Genomic DNA, 27831 nt, shown 5'->3' on the forward strand with positions numbered 1-27831 from the left:
TGGCACAAATTGGCAACTTTAAACCATCTGTGATGGGTGCCCAATTTACCCCCTTGTATCTTTTGCAGAGGATCATACTTTCACCATGTGGTGCATTACAACTATTGTGCTGGTAAAAGGGGGTAGAGTTATACATTGGGGGAATTTACCAAGACAATGGACTAGTCTGTAATATTGCAGAGGTGCCACAATGAGGAGGGGGGACTCCATCCTCCTAATTCTAGTACACCATGAAATGTCAGAACTGAAACCTACACCAATTCTGGACGGTCACAGACTTCAGCTATAACTTGCGCCGGTCTTCTGGCATGAGTGATCGTAAACCTGTTGGAGCGAGGTGTCCCTGACCTGCCCTTAAATGTGCCAAAAACTGGCAAAAAAATTCCCAATTGTTTCAAGGCAGGAGATCAATCTAATGCCGCTCATATTTGGCTCCAGCGAGGGGACTTCTATTCATTGACAGCAGACAAAGTGCTAACCAGCCTGTCTACAAGCTGCAACATCGTTGCACACATACACATGTAAGTTGGAGCATTGTTGCATTAGTAGCAGTTCTCCAGCTGTTGCGAGACTACAATTGCCAGCCTACCCTGACTCAGATCATTGCAGAGCATTGTCGTTTTGCAGCATCTGGAGAATTAGCGGTTGCAGAGCACGGCCACAAAGCAGCTTATGCAACCTCAACTGAACTGAGCGCACCTGTCCCGCTGCCTCATATCAGGGCCTGGTTCACTTTCATCCCTATCTCCAGGAATCCCAATCACTTATTCCACATTCCTGTCACCCACCATTTCCCGTCTTCCCACACTCCATCCAAGCAGTCACCAAAAGAACGTTAAATATTTATTCTAATGGGAAGCGGCGCACCCCGCACCAGTGACCGGCAGCCTCTCCACACTGGATTATGGACTTCCTGTTGCTTATCTAGTGCCAACCTATACCAGAGCGCTGTAGAGATTTCCAATATAATGGAGATTGTAGGAGAGACACTGATGTGCAACAACTACACAGCAGGTATTAAAGGGGAACTCCATCTAGTACAAGGATCCTCTCCAATTAGCCGTTTTCTCCACATGGCAAGAGTAACACCTGCAACTTGTGGGGGGCAGAGTCTAGACCAAACCCCAAATCTGGTTACTATAAACGGAGTACCAGCACAGAGGACGGGAGATTGGAGTTGATCTTCCAGGCCCTAAACCAAAGGGAATGTCCAGAGACCGAAAAACCTGACTACTTCCATAAACAGCACCATGTTGGACCAAGGCTTGGATCTGGTATTGCAGCTCAGCTGCCCTGAAGTGAATGGGGCTGATCTGCAATACCACACACAACCTGTGACCGGAGTGGTGCTGTCCCTGTAATAAAGCAGCCATGATTTTGTAATGTTATGTCATGGTAGTCCGGAGCCATGAAACCTCTAAACAATGACTGACAGATTTAAAGGAAAGGTCCAGTCTTGTGGAAATGTTTGTAGTGGAAATATGAACAAGGAACAATTGGCAAAATGTAAACCGGGTCAAAAGGAGAGTCCGAATCCCTCGAAACCCCCCCAAAATAAAGAGGACACCTGCACACAAGAACGAGCCGACCAGTAAATGGCTACAACATTGATGTATTTGCATGGTAAAGTTTTTACAGAGTCACAATCGAGAACGATCTGCTGCGTCTCGCCGTACGAGAGCCATTCTGGTAGAACGAAAAAACACACAGTGACAAATCATACAAAAACATTTCACCAACAGTCCCGGGATAGATCACACGGATTGTAGACTCCATACTGACGGGTGACAGCTCGCAATTTCAGAAGGAGAAAAAAAAAAAAAAAAAAAAATTACAGAAAGATTTTTTTTTTTTTTTTAATTTTTTACATTTTTTTTTTTTAAATTTTAATTTTTTTTTTTTCCTGTTAAATGTATCATTGTTAAAATGAACCCGGCCCGAGCAGCAACGGGGGCAGCCATTGTGTGACTGGAGCCAAAATTCATAAGGATTGCAAGAATATCCTTAAAGGGATTTGGAAAATGTGGTGGCTTTCTTTCGAAAAAACACTGCCACGCCTGTTCAGAGGTTGTGTCTGGTACTGCAAGTTGTCCTCATTCACTTCAATAGGATAAGCCGCAATACCCGACAACCTATGGACAAGTTCAAGTGGTTTTCTTAAGAAGGTAGCCATATTTTCTTCATTCTCTACAACCCCTTTAAGGCTACGTTCACATCGGTGTCAGGTGTACGTCCGAGGCACCTGTCAAATAAAATCATCTGACAAAAGCAAAGCAGGCCCAAATTCTTCATTGGTGATTTGGATGAAATGAAAACCACCCAGACACCCAACAGACCCCAATATAGTCTATGGAGTCCCTCGGGTTCCGTTCGTGTCAGTCTATTTGTTCTTCTGGTCCTCTGACAGACCGGATGAACAAAACTTAAAAGTGAACGTAGCGCAAAACATGAACACCAGAAGTAAGTGGAGAAAAAAACAAAATGGCTGCTGCTCCTAGTCGTCGGCGCCGGGTTCACTTCCTGCGCAAAGCGTTTCTAAACCAAAAAAAAAACAAAAAACGCAAGATGTTTCATTGTTCTTGGTACAAATAGCAATAACCCCTCGGCTGCCAGTGTAACATGCCCGGCCAGGCTTTCTGAGCCTTCACGGGCACCCGAAAGGCCGATATGAAAAAAACTGAAATAAAAGTAAAATAAAATAAAAATCCTGTTGAAAATGTCTAAAATTTACCGTGAAACTGTCAGTATAGAAAAATATAGATTACAAAAATAGCTGAAGAATAAAAAGAAAGGAATTATCCTCTACAAGATCAGCAGATTTACTTTTCGATGATCCAAAAATAGTTGCTAAACACGATGAGGAGAAAAAACAAACAAAAACGCAAAGTACCCCTCCCCTCCCCCCATTACCCACAATGCCATGCAGCACCACAGGTCCCAGTCAGAATAATAAAAAAACAAACCCATAAATCCACCAATCATCTCGTAAAGGACTGACCACGATTCAGGACACGGCCCCATTTAGAAAAATCACATTCAACATTTTCTCTTGAATAAGCTTAAACCGTGGCGCAAAAATAATAGATACCGTATAGAGGATTGTTATTCCTCAAAATGGCAAGTAGTGTTTTAGGTTAAGACATAATACATAGGAGGAGGAGGAGGAAGGTATCGTCAGACAATCAATGGCCGGTCGTTGGCGCTGGATTCGCAGTCCGTCCTTGGCGTTAGGGATCAGGAAACTGGCGACTGGTGAGGTATTTGTGAATTCTATCTTCAGTCCGCCATGATCATTGTGTTACATTCCTGTTCAGTGGCACTTACATAATAGGGGGTGTTAAACCCGTTCCCACACACCCCACAGGGAATTTGGGGTTAACAGAGGGGGCTCCTACCTTCAGCCAGAGTGACTACAAAGAGTGTCTCCTGCTCTGGAGGACCTGACCTGACCTGTATTACACAGACAACCCCAGTGATAGGAATGGATAGTGTAATACTTCAGTCCTCCTGTGGTGGCGCTGTGGGGAAATTGAAGACTTACTGCCAGGTTTCCCAAGGATTACAGCTGATCGCTAGTGATGGTCGGCTTATTACTAAGGAGGGAATGTCCAAAGTGAAGAAGTCCTTATGTATGAAATAAGTATAGCAGTGGTCTCCATGGTCAACTACAACTCCCAGCATGCCCGACAGCTACTCTACAGCACCCGGGTGACATCTTTCCTACTCCTCTTAAGCTATACTGACAATGACATCATGGCGACCGCTAGACCACGTAGAGAACGGATTGCTTCACTAGTCAAAGGTGACAAATCACCAGAAAGCAATGTAAACAGGGCCTTACGAGGATACAGACCTATAGCGCCTCCTTTGGTAACACTTCGGGTCCCTTTTCCCCTGTACAAGGGCCAAGTCACAATCCTACGCCATCTTGTATTGGAATGACTGATACAGACATGCACCCCCGACTGGTCCCCGTCACTACGACTATCAGCCATCAGACGGCGAGGGATGTCTACAAGAGATACGTGGCCGCACGATACACCACAAATAGAGCAGCAGCCGAGCCATTCAGCGTTTCCCACACCGTCCTCCTCCTTCAGGAATCTCCAGCAATTCCTTATTTGGCCCTGTGTCACAAAACAAGAGTCTTCTTATCAGAAGAGCCGACGATTAACCTGGAAATGCTCGCCACAGCCATGACGGCAGCCGCACAGCCGCGCGCAGGTGACGGGGTATGGCTTGTGTCCTATGAACCTGCACAAGGATGGGGAGAGATAAAACCCCTTCAGGCCTTACGTATCTAACACTAGGACGAATGAGCGGCCATGGCAGAGATCCGATCCCATGTAATAGGAAGATTTAGGAACATAACCAATCACAACACAGCTTTCATTTCTCTTTCTGCTTTTGAAAAATGAAAGCTGTCCTGTGATTGGTTGTTATGGGCAACAGAGACCACTTCATAATCCAGACCTGGTCTCTGGGGGGACACTAGGCCTCAAAATTTACCTAAGACTAAAATCCGGCTTGTTTTTTTTTGTCATGGGTGGCTGCTCCCTACAAGAATCGGGGTGCCCATAGGTTGGTCTGCAGTGGTCACGTATCCCCCCCCCCATTTAATATAAACTTTCATGATCCCTAACACGTCTACAAGTACCTCAGGAGAATTCGCCCCTTCTCCTCACACACCACTGGCAGCCATTTTGTGTAATACCCGATTCATTCTAGATCGACCTTACTAGCCCAAAAATTATAGATAAAAAAAAAAGGGCCTTGATTGTCACGTCCAAGAATGCCGAAACAGCCCACAAAATGGCTTCCCCTGCCCTGAGAACAGGGAGAGGAGTCCTTGGCTAATACATTATACCCAGTGGTGTGCAACACACATTGGCAGCCATTATAAATGAGAGTATCCTTAAGTAAAGTATGATACCGTAGTGATCCGTAACGCGCCGGCGCCTCTGCAGGCGTTGGACTACAACACCCATCATCCTCTAGGAATTCATGGAGAATACGTTAACCCCCTCCAGTCTGAGTAGCCATGAATACATACACAACAGTCACCACTATGGCACATTAGGAGTGTACTAGTAATACTCACACTGATAGAAACGCTCCCCCCGTCCCATCCCCCAACCATACAAGGAATTATATTGGAGTGTCCCGTACAAAAATCCCACACTTTTGCAAATTTTGCTACGTAATAAAATACTCCACCAATTAAAAATACACACAGAGAAGACATTCTAGTAAAAATAGACTGGATATTTACTGAAGTCGCTACGCAGGGAGTTTCTACAGTTTATGGCATTATGTCGAAGCACCGGCTGTAACGGGGGTTGGAAACAAAAAGTTGCCGATCTGTAATTTTCGGCACAATTTTCTTGACTGACTTTAGGTGCTCAAACCCCCTCCCCCCCCCAATAAACAAAAACAGCGGTAACTAAATCTTCTGCATTAGAGGGATAGTAAGAGTTAAAAACAAGAAACCATGACCACTTCCTTGCAAAAAAACAGCGCCCCCTCTGTCCACAGGTTGAAGCTCAACCCCATTCACTTCCGCAGAGTTAACCGGCATTACTACCCACAGCCTGTGGACAGGTGGGGGCGCCATTTGTGGAAGTAAGCGGCCATGTTTTTTAGAATCCGGGTTACCAAAAATAATAGGAGGAAGAATTTTTGTTAACAGTTGACGTGGAGCACAATCTGCAAGGAAACGGAGTGCAAAAAGGTCCTTTGGCTTAATGGTTTCAATACTTGGCTTTAAAACACTGAACTGACGTGTAGATGAAACACGAACCGACGTGATGAGAAGGATGGAGACATCTTAGGTGACAGCGATCCCCGCCACGGGGCCAAGACTAAAGACTCGTGATTTAGACAAGAGACGTTCGGCCCAGGCTACAGCCGCCAGGCAATGTTCTGCTCATTCATTCACCCGGAGCCATGTTGGCAGCTCTGGAGCTGGGCGGCAGCTGACTGGCATTGATTTTCAGCCTGGGCCTTAGGGATCCGTAACTGATGCTGCAGTAATTGTGCCCATTTATGAGCAATAGGACATGTCCATAATGCAAATCTGCAAATCTGCAAGTCAAGGCTTCCAAGTGCGAGATCCTCCCCGACAGTGACCATTCCCAAGTGTGCAAATGTATGAACTGGAGAACAGCGATGCAAATAGAGCATTCAATTTCTTTGGTGAAAATAAAACAAAAAAAATACTCACTTTCCCTCACCCTACGTGGCTCCCATATTGGTAATACTAGTGGACCTTCTGCAGAGGACATGGCCCATGCACTGTGTGATGCTAGCACAGTCTATTAAACATGACTGGTATGCCAACAGGAACCAAGGGTCCTTGAAAATGCTCCCCCCACCCCTATAAATAAGTGATGTGAATGTTGAGTGGTCAAATATGGACAACTTCTGAACCAGGCTGCAAGAAAGTCCTGGTCCGGAGCGTCAGAGTACCTACAGATGGTTTTTGGCCCAAGTAATAAGCAAACTATAGGAACTAATGAGACCAAGTGCCTTGGCTTAACCGATTCTGCAAAATGGCTGCCTGGTCTACATGGTGAATAGGTTCAAGTAATGGAAGATGCAGGGTCTTCTGGATTTACAAGATAAAAACGGGCCCGGGCGAAGGCCTTGGAATGGCAGGATCAGGTCTATGGCAATGGACCCTAGTTGCACTTCACCATTCGCGTCCTGCAATGCTAATCTGTGCAGAAAACGGAGGCAACTTTGGTCTTGGTAAGATTCCTCTTTGTGATACTTGGACTAGATGAGTAGACGCTGCACGTTAGTTAAAAAACATGAAATACAACCCAACACAAAAAAAATGACCGCCCCCCAGTCCCATCAATAACAGGTTTGGTTTTAGAGAGACTGTTTTCTATGAACATGAATGGAAAAAAAATAAAATAGAAAAAAATTCATTGGTATAGATTAAAGAAGATTAATTTTTTTTTCTCGTTTTTTTTTTGGTGGAGACCAGAAACCCTTCGTATCATCGGGGTAAGGATCTGCTTGGTGTAAGTGAAGAGAGACGGTAGAGATGTCTGCAGCGGATACTACAATATAATGCACGGCTTTTTATCCTTGAAGGGGTTTTCTGACGCAGGGATGCCCATGAGTAAAGGGTCAACCTTGGCATGTTCCTCGCAGTAGCGCATGAGATCGGCTGATGCTTTGGAAACCTGAAGGGGGAGGGGAAACAAAAAAATTTTTAGTTGCCACAGATGTCCAATGGTTTGGAATATTTCTGCCGTATTATTGGAATTGCAAAACACGGATATAAGGTCACCTTTATTCTTTCTATGGACGCCTCCACCTTCAGTTGCTGGACGGTTCTCCGTGCTTGTGCTATGTTATTTGTGCTGGTTGTTTTGGTAGACATCTTTGGTGAAGTCTATGGAAAGACAAGAATATTCGTTAAAAATAAAGTTTAGAATGTTCTATCTATATCAGTTTAGGCGATACGTGAGAGGATGGAAAGAGGAGCATGCACCAGGCGTCGGTAAGACATGTGCAGACACCGTGCATGCTGCTCCTTCCATTTCTTCTGCAATTTAGATTTGCAAGCGTCCGAGCGCCAAGACGCCTTGCAGAATCCTCCATTTCCCTGTGTCGGCACAAACTGCGGTGCAGCCAGTGTACCATCGACTTGAGCAATGCAGCTCACACCATCATCGGGAACCAGCTGATCTGCGCCAATCTGAAATCCTCAATTTTGTAAACTGGATAACCCCCGTTTTCAGTCTACAGGTCCTCTACAGACTATAAACCCAGTGTAGTCAGATCCTGCAACGGATTTTGCCATCCAGGGCTGCGGAGTTGGTCGAGATCAATTCTGGATGGAGATGGAATTTGGGAAAAAAAGTTCCAACTCCAGCTTCAAAATAAATGTAATTTATTTTTAATTATATAATTATTCATACTTTATAATTAGATGTAACGATCACTGTTTTTTTTTTTTTTTTTTTTTTTTTTAAATGAATTACAGAATCTTTATTGCTATAAAAGGAGTCAGAGTCGGTGATTCGGCCTACCTACTCCACAGCCCTGTGCCAGCCATTCGTCCTCTGACTACTAACTCATATGTAGGTTGGCATGACTTTGGGTACATATGGCAATATGATGGCATCCTCAGACTACATCGGGTTTCACTGTAGTCTGTTACGATGGACAAAGGTCTGCCAGGACACAAAATAGACACAAAATACAAGAATTCTATGAAAAGTTGTTGATATTAGTTGCCCAATTTCCCTTGCCGATCCTTGTCCAGTAAGGACTTGTGCCCTGATCTGCACTGAGAATAAATGCACACTCATCCAGAATGTACAAGGGTCAGGAGGACAAACACCTTTCCTCTAGATACGCTTGTTCTACTTTATCTACAAGTAAGAGTCCTATTAGGAACGAGACAATAAGATGAAGTCAGGACAGGAGTGAAATACAAGGAGATCTGCAGCAAATTGATCAGGACTGCCCATAGGAATGAGGAGTCCTGACACACTAAGGAGCCGGCCTGAAACGCGAGAATCACCGCTACCGGCACAGGGCAAGGACACAAAGCTTTATGCATCTTATTCAAGGTCGGATAAAGGACCATAGTGATAGAAATCTCCAGGCCGTGCCAAAGGGGTCAGAGCCTTGTATACAGAAAGCACTGGTGCAGTATCAGAGCCGGCCGTCCTCTTCTCACATGGGTCAGTGATAGATCGGATCATCATTTGGGTCGAGCTTCCCCCCCTGGTTGCACCCACATCATGTTTATCTGGGTGTCACATGCACAGTAAGGGATTCCCGTTCAAGCAGCAGAATGTGCACTATGCAGCGATCCCGGCTTTACAAAGCACAAGTGTCAGCATTCGGCAGAAATCACACAAATCCCCGAACGGCGGCATCTGGCCAACCCCTCGGAACAATGCAACAAATTGTGACATGTAATGAGCCCATCTGGTTACACAATATCACCGTATCGGCCCAGGCTTCCATACGACAAGGGTCAATCATATGGAATAGTTGGGCTTAGCCAGACAGAAAGATGGCAGCCAATCCCGCCAAGGGCAAAAAATCATCTGCAAGGAGTTTGTATGTTCTCCCCGTGTTTGCATGGATTTCCATCCCATATTCCAAAAAAAGACATACTGATAGGGAAAAATGTACACTGTGAGCTCTATGTGGGACTCACAATCTACATTTAAAGGAAAAAAAAGAAAGATGGCGGCCAGGCCGGTGGTTTATTCCTCTACCCCTTTATGTTCTGGGAGACGACAGACAAATCACCTGCAACCCCTTCAGTTTATAGGCGGATGCAGGTTCCGGGGTCAATCCCAGATGTGATGGCTCTTTGCCCTATATGAAGTGTCTCCGATTACACCAATCCTATAGGAAGGCATGGGCTGACTCTTCTTTCTGCTGGACCCGTCTCTATACGACTGAATGGGAACACAGAAAAACAAAGCGGTTCCACCTGTTTGAGCCGCGGGACGTCACGACACGGCCCAGAGTACGCAGGTAATTCTATGTCAACAGCCTCACTTTAAAGGGATACGGTCATTGCCAAAGAGCCTCCAGATCTAAAAATAGTGTCATGTAGGAGCCTTTAATAGGAGCAGACACCATGTGGTATAGGAGCAAGGACATGGAGTGGCCGCAAAAGTCCGCAGGGATATGGTGGGGGGTCCGGCCTAAGCCCACACCAGAGAGGGGTCTTATGCAAGGACCAGATGTCTCCTGCACGAGGCTGTAATATGGACAGGTCACCAAATCAGGGATCTATGCCTCACCTCACCGCGGGGGGCATCAGAAGCGGAAGTCAATGGTGATGGATACGACCCCTCCATGTGTACGGCCCCTCCACCTTTCAGACCAAGCATGGCCACGGACACACAAACCATTGCCTATATACGTCTAGTGCATGACCGGACCGGACACTGTGGGAACAACCACTGAGCATCACGGCCACCTCCATGATGCAGGCCGATGCCTGGCTCCAGTGACAGCCACCTGTTTACACGGGCGGTCGCTGCTATGAAGACGCTGACATCACTACACGCAGATCCTGACTCATCTTACATGCAAAAAACACAAACAAAAAAAGGGTTCAGCCCCGTAAAGCGGTGAATGAGCGCGGAGCGGGAGGCGCAGGTATGTGGCAGAGAGTGCACCTGCCCATAGTATACGGAGGAATCCTGAAACATGACGCGAACGAGAGAAAGTCCAGATTATTCACATGACGGATCGTAATCTTCAGAGAGGAAATAACGCAACCACTCAGACATACTGCAACGCCACACCTAACGTCACGAGATCTGTGCAAGGTCATGGATGATGCTGCAAGTTTTGTAGAAGATACTTCAAAGCAGGAAGAAGTGCATCCCCGGACATACACTGGGGGGGCGGCCTGCCAAGTGCCCCCACCATGCTGCAATATTTGGTACATTACCTATAAGAAGTGAAACCAGAATCCGGTGCCAGCGGCTGCTATAACACCATAGTCTACTCCGTGGGTCAGCAAACGTTGGCACTACAACTCTCAGCATGCTCCATCTACTTCTATGGGAGTTCCAAGAACGGCAGAGCAAGTGTGACTGCTGGGAGTTGTAGTGCCCAGGTAGAGTCGCTGCAGTCACTACTGGTATGGCGTGTCCCACAGTAACGTCACTCGTGGTGATGTATATAGGTCCGATAGGTGAACCCCGCTGGATTTCTGCACAACTACATTCCCTATAGAGACTGGCGACACAATATTCGTGATCCTATCGCTGCCGCCATGATGCCTTTGGCGTTAGTTTAACATGATGTGAACCCAAGATTTCCATGGAAAGGGTTTTCTAAAACCTTGGATTTGTCCCATGTTAAAAGCAAACAAATATACACTCGTACGATAAATGCAAGCAAAAAAACGAAACCTCAAATGCACCTAATGAGACCCTCTATCTGGTGAACGGGGTCAAAGGAACAGTTTAATGTATGCACCGGAAGCTTTCCCAGGACATAAGGTAAAGTGCACTGCATGAATAGAGCCCTACTGGTACTAGTAAGGAAGCAGCTGGCGCGGTGCCCATTGTGCCACAGCAGCCCATTGATTTGTAGGGCCACACATGCTCTGAGGCCAGACACAGATCCCTCCTGCGTTTCCTGTTGTGCAATTATTCACATGCCCCGCAGTCTGAGGATCCGGCAGCAGGGAAAAGGCAGCGAGGTTTGCAGGGTTCAGGAAGTCGAGTGGGCACCCGGCCAGGTCCTCCCAAACCACTGTGCAGAGAGGTCGGTCTGGACAAGTTAGAAAGCCACGGGCAGCGGAGCCAGGGGAGCAAACCAGGACAGGGCTCACAGAAATCAGACTTTACTGGTCGGGCAAAACAATAAGGAAACTGGGACTAAAAGGGGTTAATGGAGCTGCACCCTGGAGGCCACAGCAGGGGATCCTAGTACTGTATAGAGCAGTCACCCTGCAAGTAGGAGAGAGCAACAGATACCTGATGGATCCCATAATAGTCCACCGTGGGATCCACTAATAGTCCACCGTGGGATCCACTAATAGTCCACCGTGGGATCCACTAATAGTCCACCGTGGGATCCACTAATAGTCCACCGTGGGATCCACTAATAGTCCACCGTGGGATCCACTAATAGTCCACCGTGGGATCCACTAACAGTCCACCATGGGATCCACTAGATGACTGAAGGATGGATCAAACACCACAAGTGTGAACGAACCCGAAAACACACTGGACACTGAACACGCCTGCAATCTACAGCTGCGGATTTTACAATTTGCACCATTGATCAATTTACATGCCAAAAAACCCCCCAAAACCACATCATGTCCGTGCAAAACAGAACTGACATTATTGCTAAAGGATTACGCTGCCGATTTTCTGCATGATAGTCCATGTAAATAATCTGCATGTAATCCTGACAGTGTGCATGTGCCCTAAAGATACAGAAAATATAGAAATAAAAATCAATGCGTTCTGGATTTCGCAGCACACTCTGTACATTTTGGCAGGGATGGCACTTTGTCTACTCTGGCGATCGCAACGGACAACTCAGCGTAAAGCCTCCAGACGCAGCAATGTCACTTCTTAACCCTTGACTGGGATTTCTCTGAGACACAACAGCCTGCAGAGAGTTGGAGTTTGGCAGGAGGGGCGGCGGGTCCGGGCGCTTTCTTGCAGTTTCATCATCTCACGTGCACTTCCTGACCTGAGACGCGGCCCCTTACTCTACATTCACCCTGTACCCACATAGTGCAATCAACACTACAGTCTGAGTCACCCTGCCTGAAACGGCTGATAACAGGGAGCAATAGACTGGATTCAATGCACAGCAAGTAGAGAGGAGGAGAGACCAGGACGACCCTGGAAATTAACCCGACATTGACTAGTTGAATAACAGGGTTCTGACCCAGATCATGGGATTGCAAACTCCCTGAAGAAGCTTTTTATATTCCGGATCTCTGGCTCAGATCAGTAACCTTCAGGACTCCAGCTGTTGTGACTGGACGCTGGGAGTTATAGTTTCACTTCTGAGCAACAGTGCATGCTGGGAATTGTAGTGTCACTGCGATCCCTGCACACCGATAAGCCACTTCAGTATTGGTGGGGTCTGATCTCTGGGACCCCGAATAATACCGTTAATGAAGGGGCTGCAGTTCTGTCCCCTTCAGTGTCACTCCCGGCCCCCTAATGTGAATAAGGCTCAGCTGCAATACCACACACAACCTGTGGACAGGTGTGGCACTAGACCTAGCAGCCATGTTTTCAATGCACTTAGTATTGGTCCTTTGTGGCTGCAAATTCCAGACTTTAGGAGTTATCTAGTACTAAGTGTTTAGGCTCAGGGTGCTAGGAAAGCTGGGTGGCAATCCCTGAACTAGTGTGCATACAGGCTCTTACCCAGTCGTCTGCAGGGTACAAGTGGCATTACCGGTGGGCTGTTATCTGGACGGTCTCTGTGTCCATGACGTGGGCTCACCCAGCATAATACAATGACAGCCGCAGACCTGTAATCAGGTTATACAACGGCGACCTATAAAACCTGTGACCTACTCCGCCAGGAACTTCACAAATCCAGCTATAGCCTCCACCTGCGCAATCCATTAACCCCTTCAGGGCCCACACACAGGCTGCAGGAAGCCTCCATATCTGAGACACCTTATCAGGAGATATAGGGGGTCTCTATTAGAGGGATCGTAAAGATAACGCACCAGATCACAATGTACACCATCCTGCTGTAGCTGTGCCTTATCTTAAAGGGCCAGTGCACTGCAAAATGTGGATGACCCCTGGGGTTACACAGGATGCAATGCTTATTTTAACCCCTTATCTGTCCCACTGAATATCCTGACTATATACCGAATATTGTACATTGTAGCCTCAGCGTATAGGGCGATAATGGAGTCCTGAGCAGCCCCTATGTCCTATGCAAGTCCTGAGCAGCCCCTATGTCCTATGCAAGTCCTGAGCAGCCCCTTTAAGGCTCCCTACAAAATCAGAGCTATAACACGGGTGGGTGCCTAAACTATAAGCAATGTCCTGGCTCTATTCCAACCACCTCAGCTCCCCCAGAGGATCCCTTTAACCTCTTACCCCAGGCCTGAATATAAAGCGGCCTCCAACCTGCTGTGAGGTGCTCAGGCCAGGACCGGCGAGGACCAGACCCTCAGCCCGCTGGGTGAACAGGGAGCTGTGAAGTGAATCCGCACTCGTGGAAATCCTGGATTTCATTCATAAAATTGTGTTTTCTGCAGAAACACCCCCCCCAACGTGTGGAAACACCGAAAGGACGGCCAGAACAACCCTGGACCTGATACAACAGGAAAAATCAGAAAGTAGACGGTGCAGCGGCCTGTGGACACAATGCTGGGACTCGGTCTGAGTGCAAGTGTAAACAGCGGCAGATCCCACAAGTCGGAGCCGCTGCTGTGTCTAGTGTGTACAGTGCACACAACTATCCTGGTTACAGTCAATACCTCTGTACACACCTCAACCATCAGCGGCCAGACAGACAACCCCAGGCCTCACAGCCTCTTCTGTCCAGTGCTCACCAATAGTCCCCGCTGCAGACTAGCTGCCATCATGTCTCCCATATACTACCGCAGTAAGTAAAGGAGAATCTGCAGAAGAATCCCATAGGACATTACAGAGAAGCCCTGACCTGTATGGAGGTGAATAAAGCACTTGGGATGAGAGAGAAACTTCCTATAGCTGCTGCAATGCTGGTGTCTGTCGTCCTTCCCCATGTATAGAGAGCCAATAATAAGGCAGCAGTCTGTCTTGCTCCAACGAGACGGATTTAGAGGAGATTTCAGACTGAATGTCAGTTTAGTAGGAGGGAGTACAAAGGAGTGGAGAAAGAAGCATTTTTTTTATTTTATATTTTTATATTTTACAATGTTTATCTGTTCTGATGCAGATTGTTGGAAAGTTAGAGAGTATTTCATTTCTCCCTAGGAAAGTTGGGTGACAACCAGCGCCTCACCCAGCTTTCTGAATGGCACATACTAAAAACTATGCTGCTATCCCTTCCATGGGGTAAAGACAGAAGAGAAACAGCTTTTGGCGTCCACCCAGCTTTCCCAGACTAGAGATTGGAAGTAAAGGCCCGGAAAATCAGGCTGACAGATCCTGTAGCAGCGATAGTATTGGAGTGGACACCCAGCTTTCCCAGATACAGACGTACAGGTGAAACCGAGCACCCCAAGTGGGCGGCCCCGCGCTCCCAGCTCTGCTACTTCTCATATGACGCTTACACCTTTGTTGCTGCATCAACACCTCCGTGTTCTTGGCGTGTAACTGTGTTTGCAATGTGTTACACAACCGCCTCTCATTAACCCTGTCAGAGAATGGTCCCTGAAATGGAGGAACTTCCGGATGTGAGAAGACAATGCAAGACATCTGCAGCCTCGACCTTCTGCCGGGAGGAGGTTACTGCTCTCCCCCCGAAATAATGGAACCTCACATCAGCGAGACAAGGGAAAACCGTGCAGAGATTTCTATGGGAAGGATCGACCATGGAGAGAGGAGATGGGTGGGGGTGCCACACTATTAAAGGGGCGCTCTAAGCATACCGGAGCCCGGGCCATTCTCTTGTGGCCAGGTCTAGTAAGCAGTGACCACAGACCCTGCTCTCTATGACCCCCACCTCTTATAGATTACAATGCAGGATGGGGGTCCGCGGTGCGACCACTGGCTCCTCTATTGGTCACGAGACGGAGGTGACCGGAGCAGCTGTCATGTACACTACTGCTCCATTAAAGGGGTTTTCCAGGAAACAAGTATTAGGATAGGTCATCAATATCCGATTGGTGGGGTCGGACACCTGGGACCCTCACTGATCAGCTGGCTGAAGTGCCTGCAGTATTCTGGATGAACCAAGTACAGCGCCGTACGTTACATAGTGGCTGTGCTTGGTATTGCAGCTCAGCCCCATTCACTTCAATGGGACAGAGTTGTACACAGGCCATATGAGCAAGTAATGTGTTGGTGTCCCAGGTGCCCTGCTCTACTCTATGGGCCTGAAGAAGGAGCACAGCGGAGACGTCTGCAATTTTTAAGACCCCATCGATCCCAGGAACAAAGGAAAATGAGAAGCAGCAGCAGAACGGCTACGGCCCCCTTCATTCTTAGAATAGGTGGAGGATTTACCCCCAATGATCACAAAGTGACGGCACCTCCCTGTGACATGTTATCACTTTACAAGATGAGAATAAACCTATAATGGAGAAGGGATGTGTAAAAATCCAAGGAAACGGGGTGTTAAAGTAGCAGTGGTGTGAACACAGCTCTATATCACGCCTCCGCAGGGTGCAGGTATCTGCTTGTGGCAGCACATAGGCAGCCTACTGTGTGCGAGGAAGGGGCTCAGACAGGGGGCGCTCTCACCACCAGCCGCAGGGATAATGAAAAGGATAAGGAGCATTTACTGAGCCAGGGAGTGGGGGGGGGAGAGAACTGCAAGACCTGCAAACAAGACTCAATTATCACATGGATGCCGAAAGCAACCTGCGAAAAGGAAAGAGCCCGGCATAAAGGAGGAGGATTATAGCAGGAGGGGGCACTATCTGCAGGAACAGGAACCGACTGATAATGACTACTTAGGATAGAGGCCAACATTTCCGACTAATGTGAATATAAAAAATGCCGCCAGATAGAGGTCCTTGAGCCGTCCTACACGTGCAGGATAAGAAATAACCAGTCAGGTGCAGGTCACTCTCACAGGAGAAGTTAAAGGGGTTGTCAGGGGGATCATAAACAATAAAGCAGTCAATGCACCGATCCTTACCTGGACCCCCCATACTTTCCCCATATACAGATGTGATGTCACATCAAAGGCTCTGTCATGTGATGTCATCGCTGATGGCCGGGGCAGTGTGGGATCAGAGAGGAGGGTGCAGATACATATTGGTGCATTTTTATTCTCTAGCCCCCCCCCCTTGGCGTGTACTAAGGTTTACAATCCCCGATGACCCCTTTAAATAAATGTGCATCACCTTTAAATTTAGGACAGCGTTTGCATTTTTTTTTCCCAATGCAGATTGGATACGATGTGTTCAATTGCACCCTCATGGCAAGGAAGCATCCAGCTTTCCTGCACTCCTGAATGGAGTAGACCGGATGAGATCTCCCTCGTCCTCCAGAATCCATTCTGTGTGTCTGGGGGTTAGAGTGCCCAATATCACACCGCACATCCTGGCCATGTCTGCAGAGCCTGATAAGAGTCCTTGTAAGCGTCTGCACTGATCATTATCAGGGATTTGGGGTCTTGGACAGGACCCCCCATGCAGTGTGGTAATACTTACACAGTGTGCACACCAGCTTAGTAACCAACATTGCGCCATTCATTACCAGAAGAGAAGTAAAGCCGTAGCCGGTCAGTGCCAGGAAGAAGCTCCTGCCATGTCACCAGATGACCCTGCAATAACCCGCTACGTCATGTATTAGGAGGGAGAATCCCAAGGACCTTTATAGTGTATCTGTCTCCATAGGTTATTTAGGTCCTCAAAAACTTTGCATGGTATATAAAGTTACACCGTCATTGCGTGTCAGTCTTTACTGCCGTTATGACATTCTATTCATAAACCAGAAAGCCAGGAATGAATGGCGTTATAGGATTCTCCCTACAGGCTTGCAAATAAGCAGTCTATGCAGAAATACATCATGAAAATGGACGTTTACCATCTATCCATAGGGGACCCCACCAGTCATGGGGGTCCTGCCACAGTGCATGGATGAGCTCTGCATTCACTGTCTATGGGACTAGTGGCGGCCCCTACACCATGTATATATGAAGTGGATCATGTCCCAGGTTGAGGCCAATGCTCTAGTCCATGCTGGGATTTGTAGTGTCATTGGAGGCCACTGCTCTACAGTCCCCGAGCCCATGCCTATCCCGTCCATACAGAATGGCTCTTCTGCAGGTCTCCTTTAAGGAGCCGAGTGCCCGCAGATCAGCTGTATCCACTTCCATGAACCTCCCCGGCCGCCTGCGTAATTCTGTGTGTACGTTGGGCCGGACCCAGCAGAGTAAATGCTCGTGTGTGTGTGGAACAATCCCACGTGTGCCCTGCAGGTGCCCGCTACCACCTGATGTCACAGCGCCGACCTACATAAAGCCATTACGTCTGCACTAGGAGACTACAACCCCGAGCCTGCCGCTGGTAGCCATGCTGAGAGTTGTAGTGCACTCCTATGGCGTCCAGGCGAGAGGAGGATGCCGATAAGGAAATCTAGCGTGTGAAGGGTTTCAGCACCTGCAGGCACCGAACAAGGATGTTAGCCTATGCAAATGAGAGCGATAACCTTCCTGGAAGAGAGGATGGACCTGCCAGCTCCAGAGTCCTGAGAAAGCCACCCATAGTAAGCAGAAAGAGGAGTGGCCGGAGCCAGCGTGCAGCTACACACACCAGACAAGAGGGGGCGCCACAGAAGGCTGGAAGAGGCTGCAAATTCAGTCACATGAACCCAGACAAGGACACGATCCCTGTTCTGACACTTGCCGTACATTGCATCTATACAGCAGATAGTCAGACTCTGTGCATTTCCGTGAGGGGGGAGGGGGTGAACTTACATGTCATAGGAAAAAAACTGATAAAAGAGCCATTTAAATAAAGAGCTGTAGAGCGCCACCTAGTGGACACATTGCACTGAAAACCTCACAAAAGCAAAAAGCTACCGCGCAGTGACCACAACTATGTAATCTAATAGAGACGGTCTGGAAGGTGGACGAAGAATCTGCACTCGAGGATTTAGGTACCGGCCTAGTTTAAAGGGGACCCATCACCACCTCCACCTTTTCGCATCCTTAAATAGGCTCCACTCCACCGATTCGGGCCCAGTTGGATCTTTTCCTCTAGCCCGGGACCGCCTGCCTGACAGTAGATGGCGTTGCTGTGCTGAAACGATCAGCATTGATTGCTCAGGAATGGCGGGGGGGCTAGAGAATAAATTCTAATTGGAATCTGTGTAATGGAGCCCTTTAGAGGAGGCAAAGAGTTGGAGGAGGTTCCCTTTAACCGTTTTAGTGCCAGAGAGGCAGCGATTCTCTTCACATTTCATCTTTATTGACACCAATACAATGAACAGGTATAACAAGTACTCCGAATTCCTGGTGCCGGGGCCACGGCATATACTTATCTGGCACGCGTCTGCGGTAAGTGACGTTACTCCAGATGCAGGATTGAGGTCACGGCTGCTGCAGAGTATACACAGGGGCCAGTTCTACCACCCCAGGGGCCCACGAATGGAAAGAGCCCATAGGGGCCCCGCTGTACAGGTGGAGGTGGCTGCTGACGTTTGCCCGGCCCTTGTTATGGAGCATTTGTCATGACATTCGGCCGCCAGCACTGCCAAAACCTTCCTATGGAATGCAACGGTTTCTCCTCCAAATACCTCAATTATCCTCCTGCTAAATATAGCCTTCAGTGTGCAGTGTGGACAGCGTCATAAAAGAAGGAGCGGCCGCACAGAACAAACACAGGAGGCCATCGGGTTTACACTGTGGGAAGGTTTCACTGCAAGTCCCAGGTCACTAGAGGAGGACAGGTCAGGGGTGTACCAGGGGCCACAAACATGGCGAGACAGGACAAGCGTGCCAATATGTCTAGTGCACATACCCTAGGCCACATTGTATCCGGCCACGGCTCGGGGGAGTCACGGGCTGGGGTTGTATGGATTCTGTCTGGTCATGGGACGGACCGCGTTATATACAGATCTAACACATGGGCCCCTGTTTGGGCCTTAGCAATAAGTAATAGGGCTCCCACTAGTAATGATGAGACTCCATGGACTGTTATACCCCAAACCACCCACCCAAATCCAACACCCCCCCCCCCCCCCCCACACACACACTTTACTAGCTATGGCAATGCCAAATATCTATTCGGACGTGCCAATAAAGCTTGTTTGATTTGATTTGTAATAGGGCACCCACTAGAAGTCAGGTAGTAGCCAATGTACCTATATAAGCTGCCATTATATAATACTCGGCCATACACGCCAGATAGTGGTCTGCCAACAGCCATCTTCATGGATTTTCCCATAGACATGCACACTTGGCTTGCAGAGGAGGCCCAAATCTAACACCTACCCATCAGCCCGGCCCTATGAGTTGGGCGAGTTGAGCCTTGCACCGGCACGTATCCCGTAACATAAGGCAGGCCCTAAGTTCTGCCACACCACGCTCACCCATAAAGGCACTACAACTCCCAGCATGCTTTGGTCATTTCAGGTTGGAGATCCTGTCCCATAGTGCACCACGGTATAGGATGTCCATTGCCCCCATAACAGTAACCACAAGCGGTCCACTGACCGAAGTGAAGGCTGTGGGGACCTGTAGGGCACTTACAAGCCGGATGTCACGGACACGGAGCAGGGTGGGTATAGCCTGGGACTGTAGCAATGGCAATGAAGAGGTTAACACGAAAGCAAAGGTCAGCAGGTCAGCGCACCCTCAGATGGTGCAGCTATACAAACAGATGGGAGGTTATAACCTTAGTCTGAAGAGTCACAGGCATCCCCGACTGCAAACACCGCTCACTATGTGACACGTCACTGGTCCATGACTACAGCGCCCCCTGTGTACAAAAACCATCGAGGGCTTACTGCTGTGAAACTACAACTCTCAGCATGCTCAATTCTGCTGCTGTTCTTGGAACGCCCATAGAAGTGAACAGAGCATGCTGGGATTAGTAGTTCCACAGCAGCTGGAGTGCCAGAGATGGCTAAGCAGTGATCTAGGGCAGTGCACTTAGTTAGTGCCAGTGGAATGACACTATTGTTCCCCGTTATCAGCCACTTCAGATTATGGAGAGCATATGGGGACGGGGTGCCTGACAATAGTCCAGAAACCTCTGCGCCCCATGTCCAGCACTATATCTAACCCTCGCCCATCAGCTGGGTAAAGAGGCTGCAGTGTTTGGATGAATGCAGCGCCATATAGCGTATAGTGGCTGTGCTTGGTATTGCAGCTTTACCCTATTCACTTGCATGGGGCTGAGCTGCTGCTGTACCAAGTGACTGAAGAAAGAGATATCATTGACCCCCATGTCCCCTTCCCGATTGTCAGACCCTGACGACCTAATCCAAGGAGAGGTCATCAATACACAAGTCATGGAAAACCCCTTTAAATCTGCAGACATTAATGTTTTGCAACACGCAGGGTTAAACGTGCAAAAATAAATAAATCGGTGCGTAACTGAATAAGAGCCGATGATGAATCTTCACAATGTGATCAGCGGCTCCTCCGCCAGTGACAGAATATCCGGCTGATCTCATGGGGTCGGAGGCCGCTGCGGTGACTCAAGGGCGATGCTCTGCAGATATTTGGGATGCGTCAGCAGTCCGGTGAGAGTCACATCTATAACACGGTGATGTAAGCGGCGGCCGCTGCACGCTCCCGCTCTCCCCGCTTCTTGCATTTCCCTGGCAGATTCTTCTTTCCCACAGTTCGTGAGCTGGGGCCGTGTGAAAAGCCAAAAACATACGGCGTCCTCCGCTCCGAGCGCGTTCTTCTCGGGAACACGGATCCTGGGACGTCAGAGGAGACCATGTGTTTATTCAATACACAGCGCTGAATGCCAGAGGTGGCGAGGAATGGCCTGCGCTGCGGCTACATGCAAAACAGACCGATATGGTGCGGGAGCTTCAGCTCTGTGCAAAATAACAGATTGCAAACAGCGCCACTCATGTCCACAGGCTGTGCCTGGTATTACACAGGAAAAATAAATAAATCTAGTTCAGGAAACATGGTTTGCAGTCACATGTCACGTGTTATCTACGTAGAAGATCAGAGATTTGTTTGCAGTGCAGATTCACTACAAAAGATCCCCCTTCTGCTTATTTCAAGGGGAAGAAGGGGTGTCACAAAATCTGCAGTGAGAACGTACCTTAAGGCTGAGCCTTAATATTTTTTTCAGGGCCCCAGACACCATATTATGTGCTGCACAGAGACATTGGGTGTCCGTGCACCGCCATGCTGAGTAGTAGTATAGTAGTAACTTTGCAGAGCGTTGCACCATATTGCAGTCCCAGGTCACTAGGTGCACTGATTTCTGACTATTACAGCAGAACTTGTGAGCGTGTGCAGAGGATTCCAGGTAATTTCCCCGGACTTTGGTCTCATGACACCAAGTCACCGCATGCCTGAAATACCTCAGCAGTCTGAACAGTGCACAAGAGCAGGAGCCTGCACGGCTGACAGTACACACAATCCCACTACTATTATCAGGGAACTGCACTTGCGGTGCTAACATATGCTACAGCGCAGTACAAGCTCCCCAAAGTACAAGCTTTCTTATTTGCAGACGACTATTATTAGCGCTCTCTGAATCCAGAGGAAAGAAACGGCGCTCTTGGCGTCAGCGGCGGATTAGGTTACAGGACAGAACACAGAGTTTGTTTGTGGCATTTGATAGGCAGCCGTGTTTACCCTACACCCGGGGCTGGCACGCCCTGCCAACTGCACGCAATATTAACACATCCTGGAAATCTCTCTGCAGAGCCGCCAGCAGGAACCTCCAGGAGGCTGAAGGATTGTCATAGGGGCCCCGGGGGGGCCACATGTAAACACTATCACCAGACATCTCCTCTAGTAACCTGCACATGCAACAAGACCCCCATCTAAGCCAACAAATAGAAACCCTGCAGTATAATCCCCCCACAGGAAAAGGAACCCTAGTAATGCTCAGTCCTCATGGTCACTCACAGGGCAGGTTACGGTCATTACCTCAAATACCTATCATAGGAAGGGACTGGACAAGGCATCGTCTGCCATAAAGGAGCTCTAAGTGCTGCAAACTTTTATAGAAGCAATAATCGCCCTGGTTATATATATATATATATATATATATATATATATATATATATATATATATATATATATATATATATATCTCAGCGAGACAGTCACATGCAGTAGGACTGCACAGCACATACTGACATATCAGTGTCAGCCTATAACCCTACAGGAGCCCCCCATAAAGCTGCAAGAGTCCTGGGGGTGGTCCAGGGAGTGCTCTGTGCAGGCCTTGTGCATATATACATACAGCAGTTAGGCCGTCACATGAAGAAGGACTACACGGCACATAGTGACATATCAGTGTCAGCCTATAACCCTATAGCCCCCAACAGACCCCCTATATGTTCTCCGTTACTCTGCAGGTGGATTTTGATGCATCAGGTCATCCCACAGTATTGGTATACACAGAGAAATCTCTATAGTAGGTGAAGCCCATGATGCCACTATTAAAGGGGCTGTATGGTATCACAAAAACAGGTCTATTTTTTTCTCCCTATAAACAGCGCCCCCCAATCCATGGGCTGTGTCTGGTATTGCACCTGGGAATGACTTTTAGGACAATTTAAGGACAAGCGAGGTGCGGTTTCTGTAAAGATCCTACAATCTATACCAGGATACAAGGTACAGGACAATTCTTTCCAGGATCTTAATCACAAGCCAAGAATTCTCTTAAGACAAAGCAGGGAAGGACAGAAGAGCGGGAAATAGAGAGGTGACAAGAGAACCTGCTGGGAGCTGTAGTCCTACAGAAGAAGCAGGAATAGAATGAGGGCCGGGATGTCTGAGGCGCCATGTGATCGGGCTGGATGCCATTACAACACGTGCCGTGACCAACAACAAAAGAATCTGGAACATTTTACAGGCAAAACCTCAGATCTCCAGGAGCGGAGAACAATGTGAGGGAAAGTGGCCCAGATCTGAGGAGGCGGGCGGGGGAGGGGGCAACTGTCACCTGCCCCACACTGGAAGCCGAGGGTAGAAGGGGAAAGCTGGTATATTGTGGGTAGGATGGTATGCAAGTACAGTGTTGGCCAAAAGTATTGGCACCCCTGCAATTCCGTCAGATAATACTCAGTTTCTTCCAGATAATGATTGCAATCACAAATTCTTTGGTATTTTCTTCATTTAATTTGTCTTCAATGGAAAACCACAAAAAGAATTGTCAGAAAGCCAAATTGGATATAATTCCACAGCAAACATAAAAAGGGGGTGGACAAAAGTATTGGCACTGTTTGAAAAATCATGTGATGCTTCTCTAATTTGTGTAATTAACAGCACCTGTTACTTACCTGAGGCACCTAACAGGTGGTGGCAATAACTAAATCACACTTGCAGCCAGTTGAAATGGATTAAAGTTGACTCCACCTCTGTCCTGTGTCCTTGTGTGACCACATTGAGCATGGAGAAAAGAAAGAAGACCAAAGAACTGTCTGAGGACTTGAGAAGCAAAATTGTGAGGAAGCCTGAGCAATCTCAAGGCTACAAGTCCATCTCCAAAGACCTGAATGTTCCTGTGTCTACCGTGCGCAGTGTCATCGAGAAGTGTAAAGCCCATGGCCCTGTGGCTAACCTCCCTAGATGTGGACGGAAAAGAAACATCGACGAGAGATTTCACCGCAAGATTGTGCGGATGGTGGAGAAAGAACCTCGACTAACATCCAAACAAGTCCAAGCTGCCCTGCACTCCGAGGGTACAACAGTGTCACCCCGTACTATCCAGTGTCAGCGTCTGAATGAGAAGGGACTGTATGGGAGGAGACCCAGGAAGACCCCACTTCTTACCCAGAGACATAAGCCAGGCTGGAGTTTGCCAAAACTTACCTGAGAAAGCCAAAACCGTTCTGGAAGAATGTTCTCTGGTCAGATGAGACAAAAGTAGGAAAAGGCATCAACATAGAGATTACAGGAAAGAAAGAGGCCTTCAAAGAGAAGACGCCCCCTACAGTCAGACATGGCGGAGGTCCCTGATGGTTTGGGGTTGCTTTGCTGCCTCTGGCACTGGACTGCTTGACCGTGTGCATGGCATTATGAAGTCTGAAGACGACCAACACATTGTGCAGCATCATGTAGGGCCCAGTGTGAGAAAGCTGGGTCTCCCTCAGAGGTCAGGGGTCTTCCAGCAGGACAATGACCCAAAACACACTTCAGGTCAGCACTAGAAAATGGTGGTGAGAGAAAGCCCTGGAGACTTGTAAAGTGGCAGCAATGAGTCCAGCCCTGAATCCCATAGAACACCTGTGGGGGAGGGGGAGAGATCTCTTGGCAGTTTGGAGAAGGCCTCCTTCACATCTCAGGGGGGACCGCGAGCAGGAGCCAAAGAAGAAGGGTCTAAGATTCCAGCAGAGCCTTGTAAGAAACTCATTGCTGGTTAGCGGGAGCGGTTGTGCGCAGTTATTGTGTCTAAAGGTTGTGTGACCAAGTATTAGGCTGAGGGCGCCAATACTTCTGTCCGCACCAGTTCTGGAGTTTTGTGTAAAATGATCAATGATATGACTTTTTTTTCATTCTCTTTTGTGTTTTCATTGCAAAATAAATGAAGATATTACCAAAGAGTTTGTGCTTGTAATCATTATCTGGGGGACACCGAGGATTATCTGACAGAACTGCAGGGGGGCCAATACTGTATATATGTATGTATATATGATGCTCACTCCTTGGGTCATGTCCTTCAGGATCTCACACGTATATATCTCATCTGTAGCATAGTTAGCTGCACGCCCTTATATTGCTCCATATACATTCAGACTGGGCTCTGCCGAGGGTGCACGGAGTATGCTGTACACCAATAAGATCATTTATATTGACATAATTTCTCCCGACATCTGCGGCCTCTTCACTACTTACCAGGCTCAGCGCCGTACATGGTCTAGTGACTGTGATTGGTATTGCGGCTCAGCCCCATTCATTTAATCAGGGCTGAGCTGCAGCATGGTCATGTGACTAATAGATGTGATGTCACTGGCTTCAGAAGAAGGAAGGGGAGCGTCACGTAGTCCCAGGGGTGCCGCTAAAGTCACGACCAGGCCATGGACTCTGCCACAGATAATATACCGGTATGGTATCAGGTAGGTTTTGGCCCCAGTGCAAAGTCTGTAACAGGGCCCCCCATCTTGTGCCAGGCGCTTCAGACGACACCTCTGCTTAAACCTCAAGTTATAATGTTGTTGTATCACTTTAACACTTCGCTCGCTTTGCTTAAATACTCTGCAGAGTCAAGGCTTAGTAAGACTCTGTATATGAATCCTCCCCCCCCCCCCCCCCACCATGATCGCACCAAACGGCACCCACTACAGTCCCTAACTTGTAGGAATCTGGAATTTTCTGAACTTGCCGACTGTAGAAAAGCAGAAACCCCCCTGGAGACAAACCCTGGACCCCTGCGGTACAAAGCAGAAGTGCCAAGTCCTGTGCGGAGCCAGCGGGGTTAACACAAGATCTGCAGCCCTGGATTAGAGAACCCTACAAATAATCCCATACTATACTAATCCTACAGGAGTTGGTCTGGGCCGTTCCTGTAGGATTCTTGCACGGTGATCCATTCTCTGCTCTGCCCTATATTTTCCCTCTTTCTAGAACAAATTCCTGGGCATCCATATAAGTCCTGTGCAGGGCTCTGCCTCGTGCCGCTCGCTGTCAGTCTGCAGCACGTGCCCTGTAGAATAGCTGACATCTGAATCAGCCAGGGCTTGGCTTGTCGCACCGTACGCCGCCATCACCTGCTCCAGCCAAGGACATCACATGCACAGAGCGAAGTATGACAAATCCAGAGCAAGGTCTGCTGGCGGCTGAGGACAGATGTGAGAAGCTTTCCTCGCCGTGACCTACATTGCATCATGCCAGTGTCACATTACTGGAGCAGCGGCAGGTCGCAACTGTAGCCATTAACCTGCTGACCAGAGAGGACGGCGAGCAGGCGGGGCGAGGAGAGGAGCCATCATCACAACAATGCAAAAACCCTCACAGAAATCTGGCCATGTTTGGTTCAGTAACAGATCGATCCAAATAATCTGCTACAATGTGTCAGTGCAGGGAAATCTCCAGACTGGATACAATTGTAGCAGGATTCTATACACAATAGATATCGCATACAAGACGCAGACGGATGGGACTTCCACTGAATTCTATGGTTAGAGAGTTGGGTGTGACCAGAGACCAAAATCCAGCAGGGTTCATTTTCTGCAACGGCCGCGCCGCAGTCGTGTTAAGTCAAACGAAGGGATAATAAGCGTAGATCACAGGGGTCGCGGCCCAGACGCCGCGTTCTCGTAACATTCACACGTAAAACATCTGAGTTTGTGGAAAAGCAAAACAGAGATCTTGTAGAATTTCACACGTCTTGTAAAGCAAATACGGGGCCAGTTGGTAAGTGCATTACATACCCAGCATGGTGGCGCTGCGGTTAGCACCGCGGCCGTACTACTGGGGTCACGGGGTGATTTTGTACCCTGAGCGCTCCCCCCCCCCCTCAATGTTCTTGTGAGGTCTCCTGCAACAATCCAAAAATACACTAGAAGGGTGTGGAGCGAGCCCAGGCTTTGAACCCATCGGGGCCCACGACACAAGTTAACCCTGGCATGTCCAAGCTCATGATGTAGCTCAGGGGGCTAAAGGGGCACCCATCATAGACAGTCATATTATACCTACAGGAGAGAGAAGAGTGCCAAATACAGGACCTGCACCCATCTCCACCCCACACAAGGGCAGATGGAGCAGAGGGGTCACAGCTCTCAAATCAAATCAAACAGGCTTTAGTGGCACGTCCGAATAGATATTTGGCATTTCCAAGCTAAAGTGTGTGTGTGTGTGTGTGTGTGTGTGTGTGTGTGTGTGTGTGTGTGTGTGTGTGTGTGTGTGTGTGGGGGGGGGGGGGGGGGGGGGGCGGTTGGTTTGGGGTATAACAGTCCGTGGAGTTTTATCTTCCTCTTCGTTGGTGACTGCTATATGGGAAGGTGGGGGTGGGGCCGGTGTATTGGGATAAATATAACAGTCCGTGGAGTTTTATCTTCCTCTTCGTTGGTGACTGCTATATGGGGAGGTGGGGGTGGGGCGGGTGTTTTGGGATAAATATAACAGTCCGTGGAGTTTTATCTTCCTCTTATTTGGTGACAGCTGGACACGTATTGGGCAGCGATCTCCACAGTGGCCTCTTCTTCTCCCAGTAGGATGTAGAGTTTCCTCTTCTCGTCTGGGATGTGGGCAGAGAGTCTTTGGTAGTAGACGGCCCTCATAGCTGAGTATTTGGTGCAGTGTAGCAGAAAGTGGGTCTGGTCTTCTAGGGCCCCCTGGTCACAGTGCTGGCACAGTCTCTTCTCCCGTGGCTTGTACGTCTGTCTGTATCGCCCCGTCTCTATCTCCAGGTTGTGGGCGCTCAGTCTGTACCGGCTCAGGGTCTGTCTGTGTTTGGGGTGGGGTATTCTCTCCAGGTAGGTGGCCATGGTGTAGTCTCTTTGCAGTGACTGGTACACGGTGAGTTTCTTGGAGTTATTTATCGCTCTTCTCCATTCCTCGATGTCCCGCTCTCTG

General features: G+C 48.4%; 1 protein-coding gene across 2 annotated transcripts in view; it reads right to left on the bottom strand.

Annotated features, from left to right (window-relative positions):
• Positions 1-1596: 1596 nt before the first annotated feature.
• Positions 1597-27831, bottom strand: part of GNG12 (G protein subunit gamma 12) — a 51319-nt gene continuing 25084 nt past the window's right edge. For both annotated transcript variants that reach the window (XM_075287255.1, XM_075287256.1), the window contains exons 3-4: positions 7304-7408; positions 1597-7196 (exon numbers count right to left, since the gene is read on the bottom strand). In XM_075287255.1, the coding sequence (XP_075143356.1) occupies positions 7071-7196; positions 7304-7396 (219 nt within the window). In that variant the 5' untranslated portion in view covers positions 7397-7408 and the 3' untranslated portion in view covers positions 1597-7070. The remainder of the gene's footprint in view (positions 7197-7303; positions 7409-27831) is intronic.

The sequence above is a fragment of the Leptodactylus fuscus genome, chromosome 9 (genome assembly GCF_031893055.1).
Source record: "Leptodactylus fuscus isolate aLepFus1 chromosome 9, aLepFus1.hap2, whole genome shotgun sequence".
In the NCBI taxonomy this organism is placed as follows: domain Eukaryota; kingdom Metazoa; phylum Chordata; class Amphibia; order Anura; family Leptodactylidae; genus Leptodactylus; species Leptodactylus fuscus.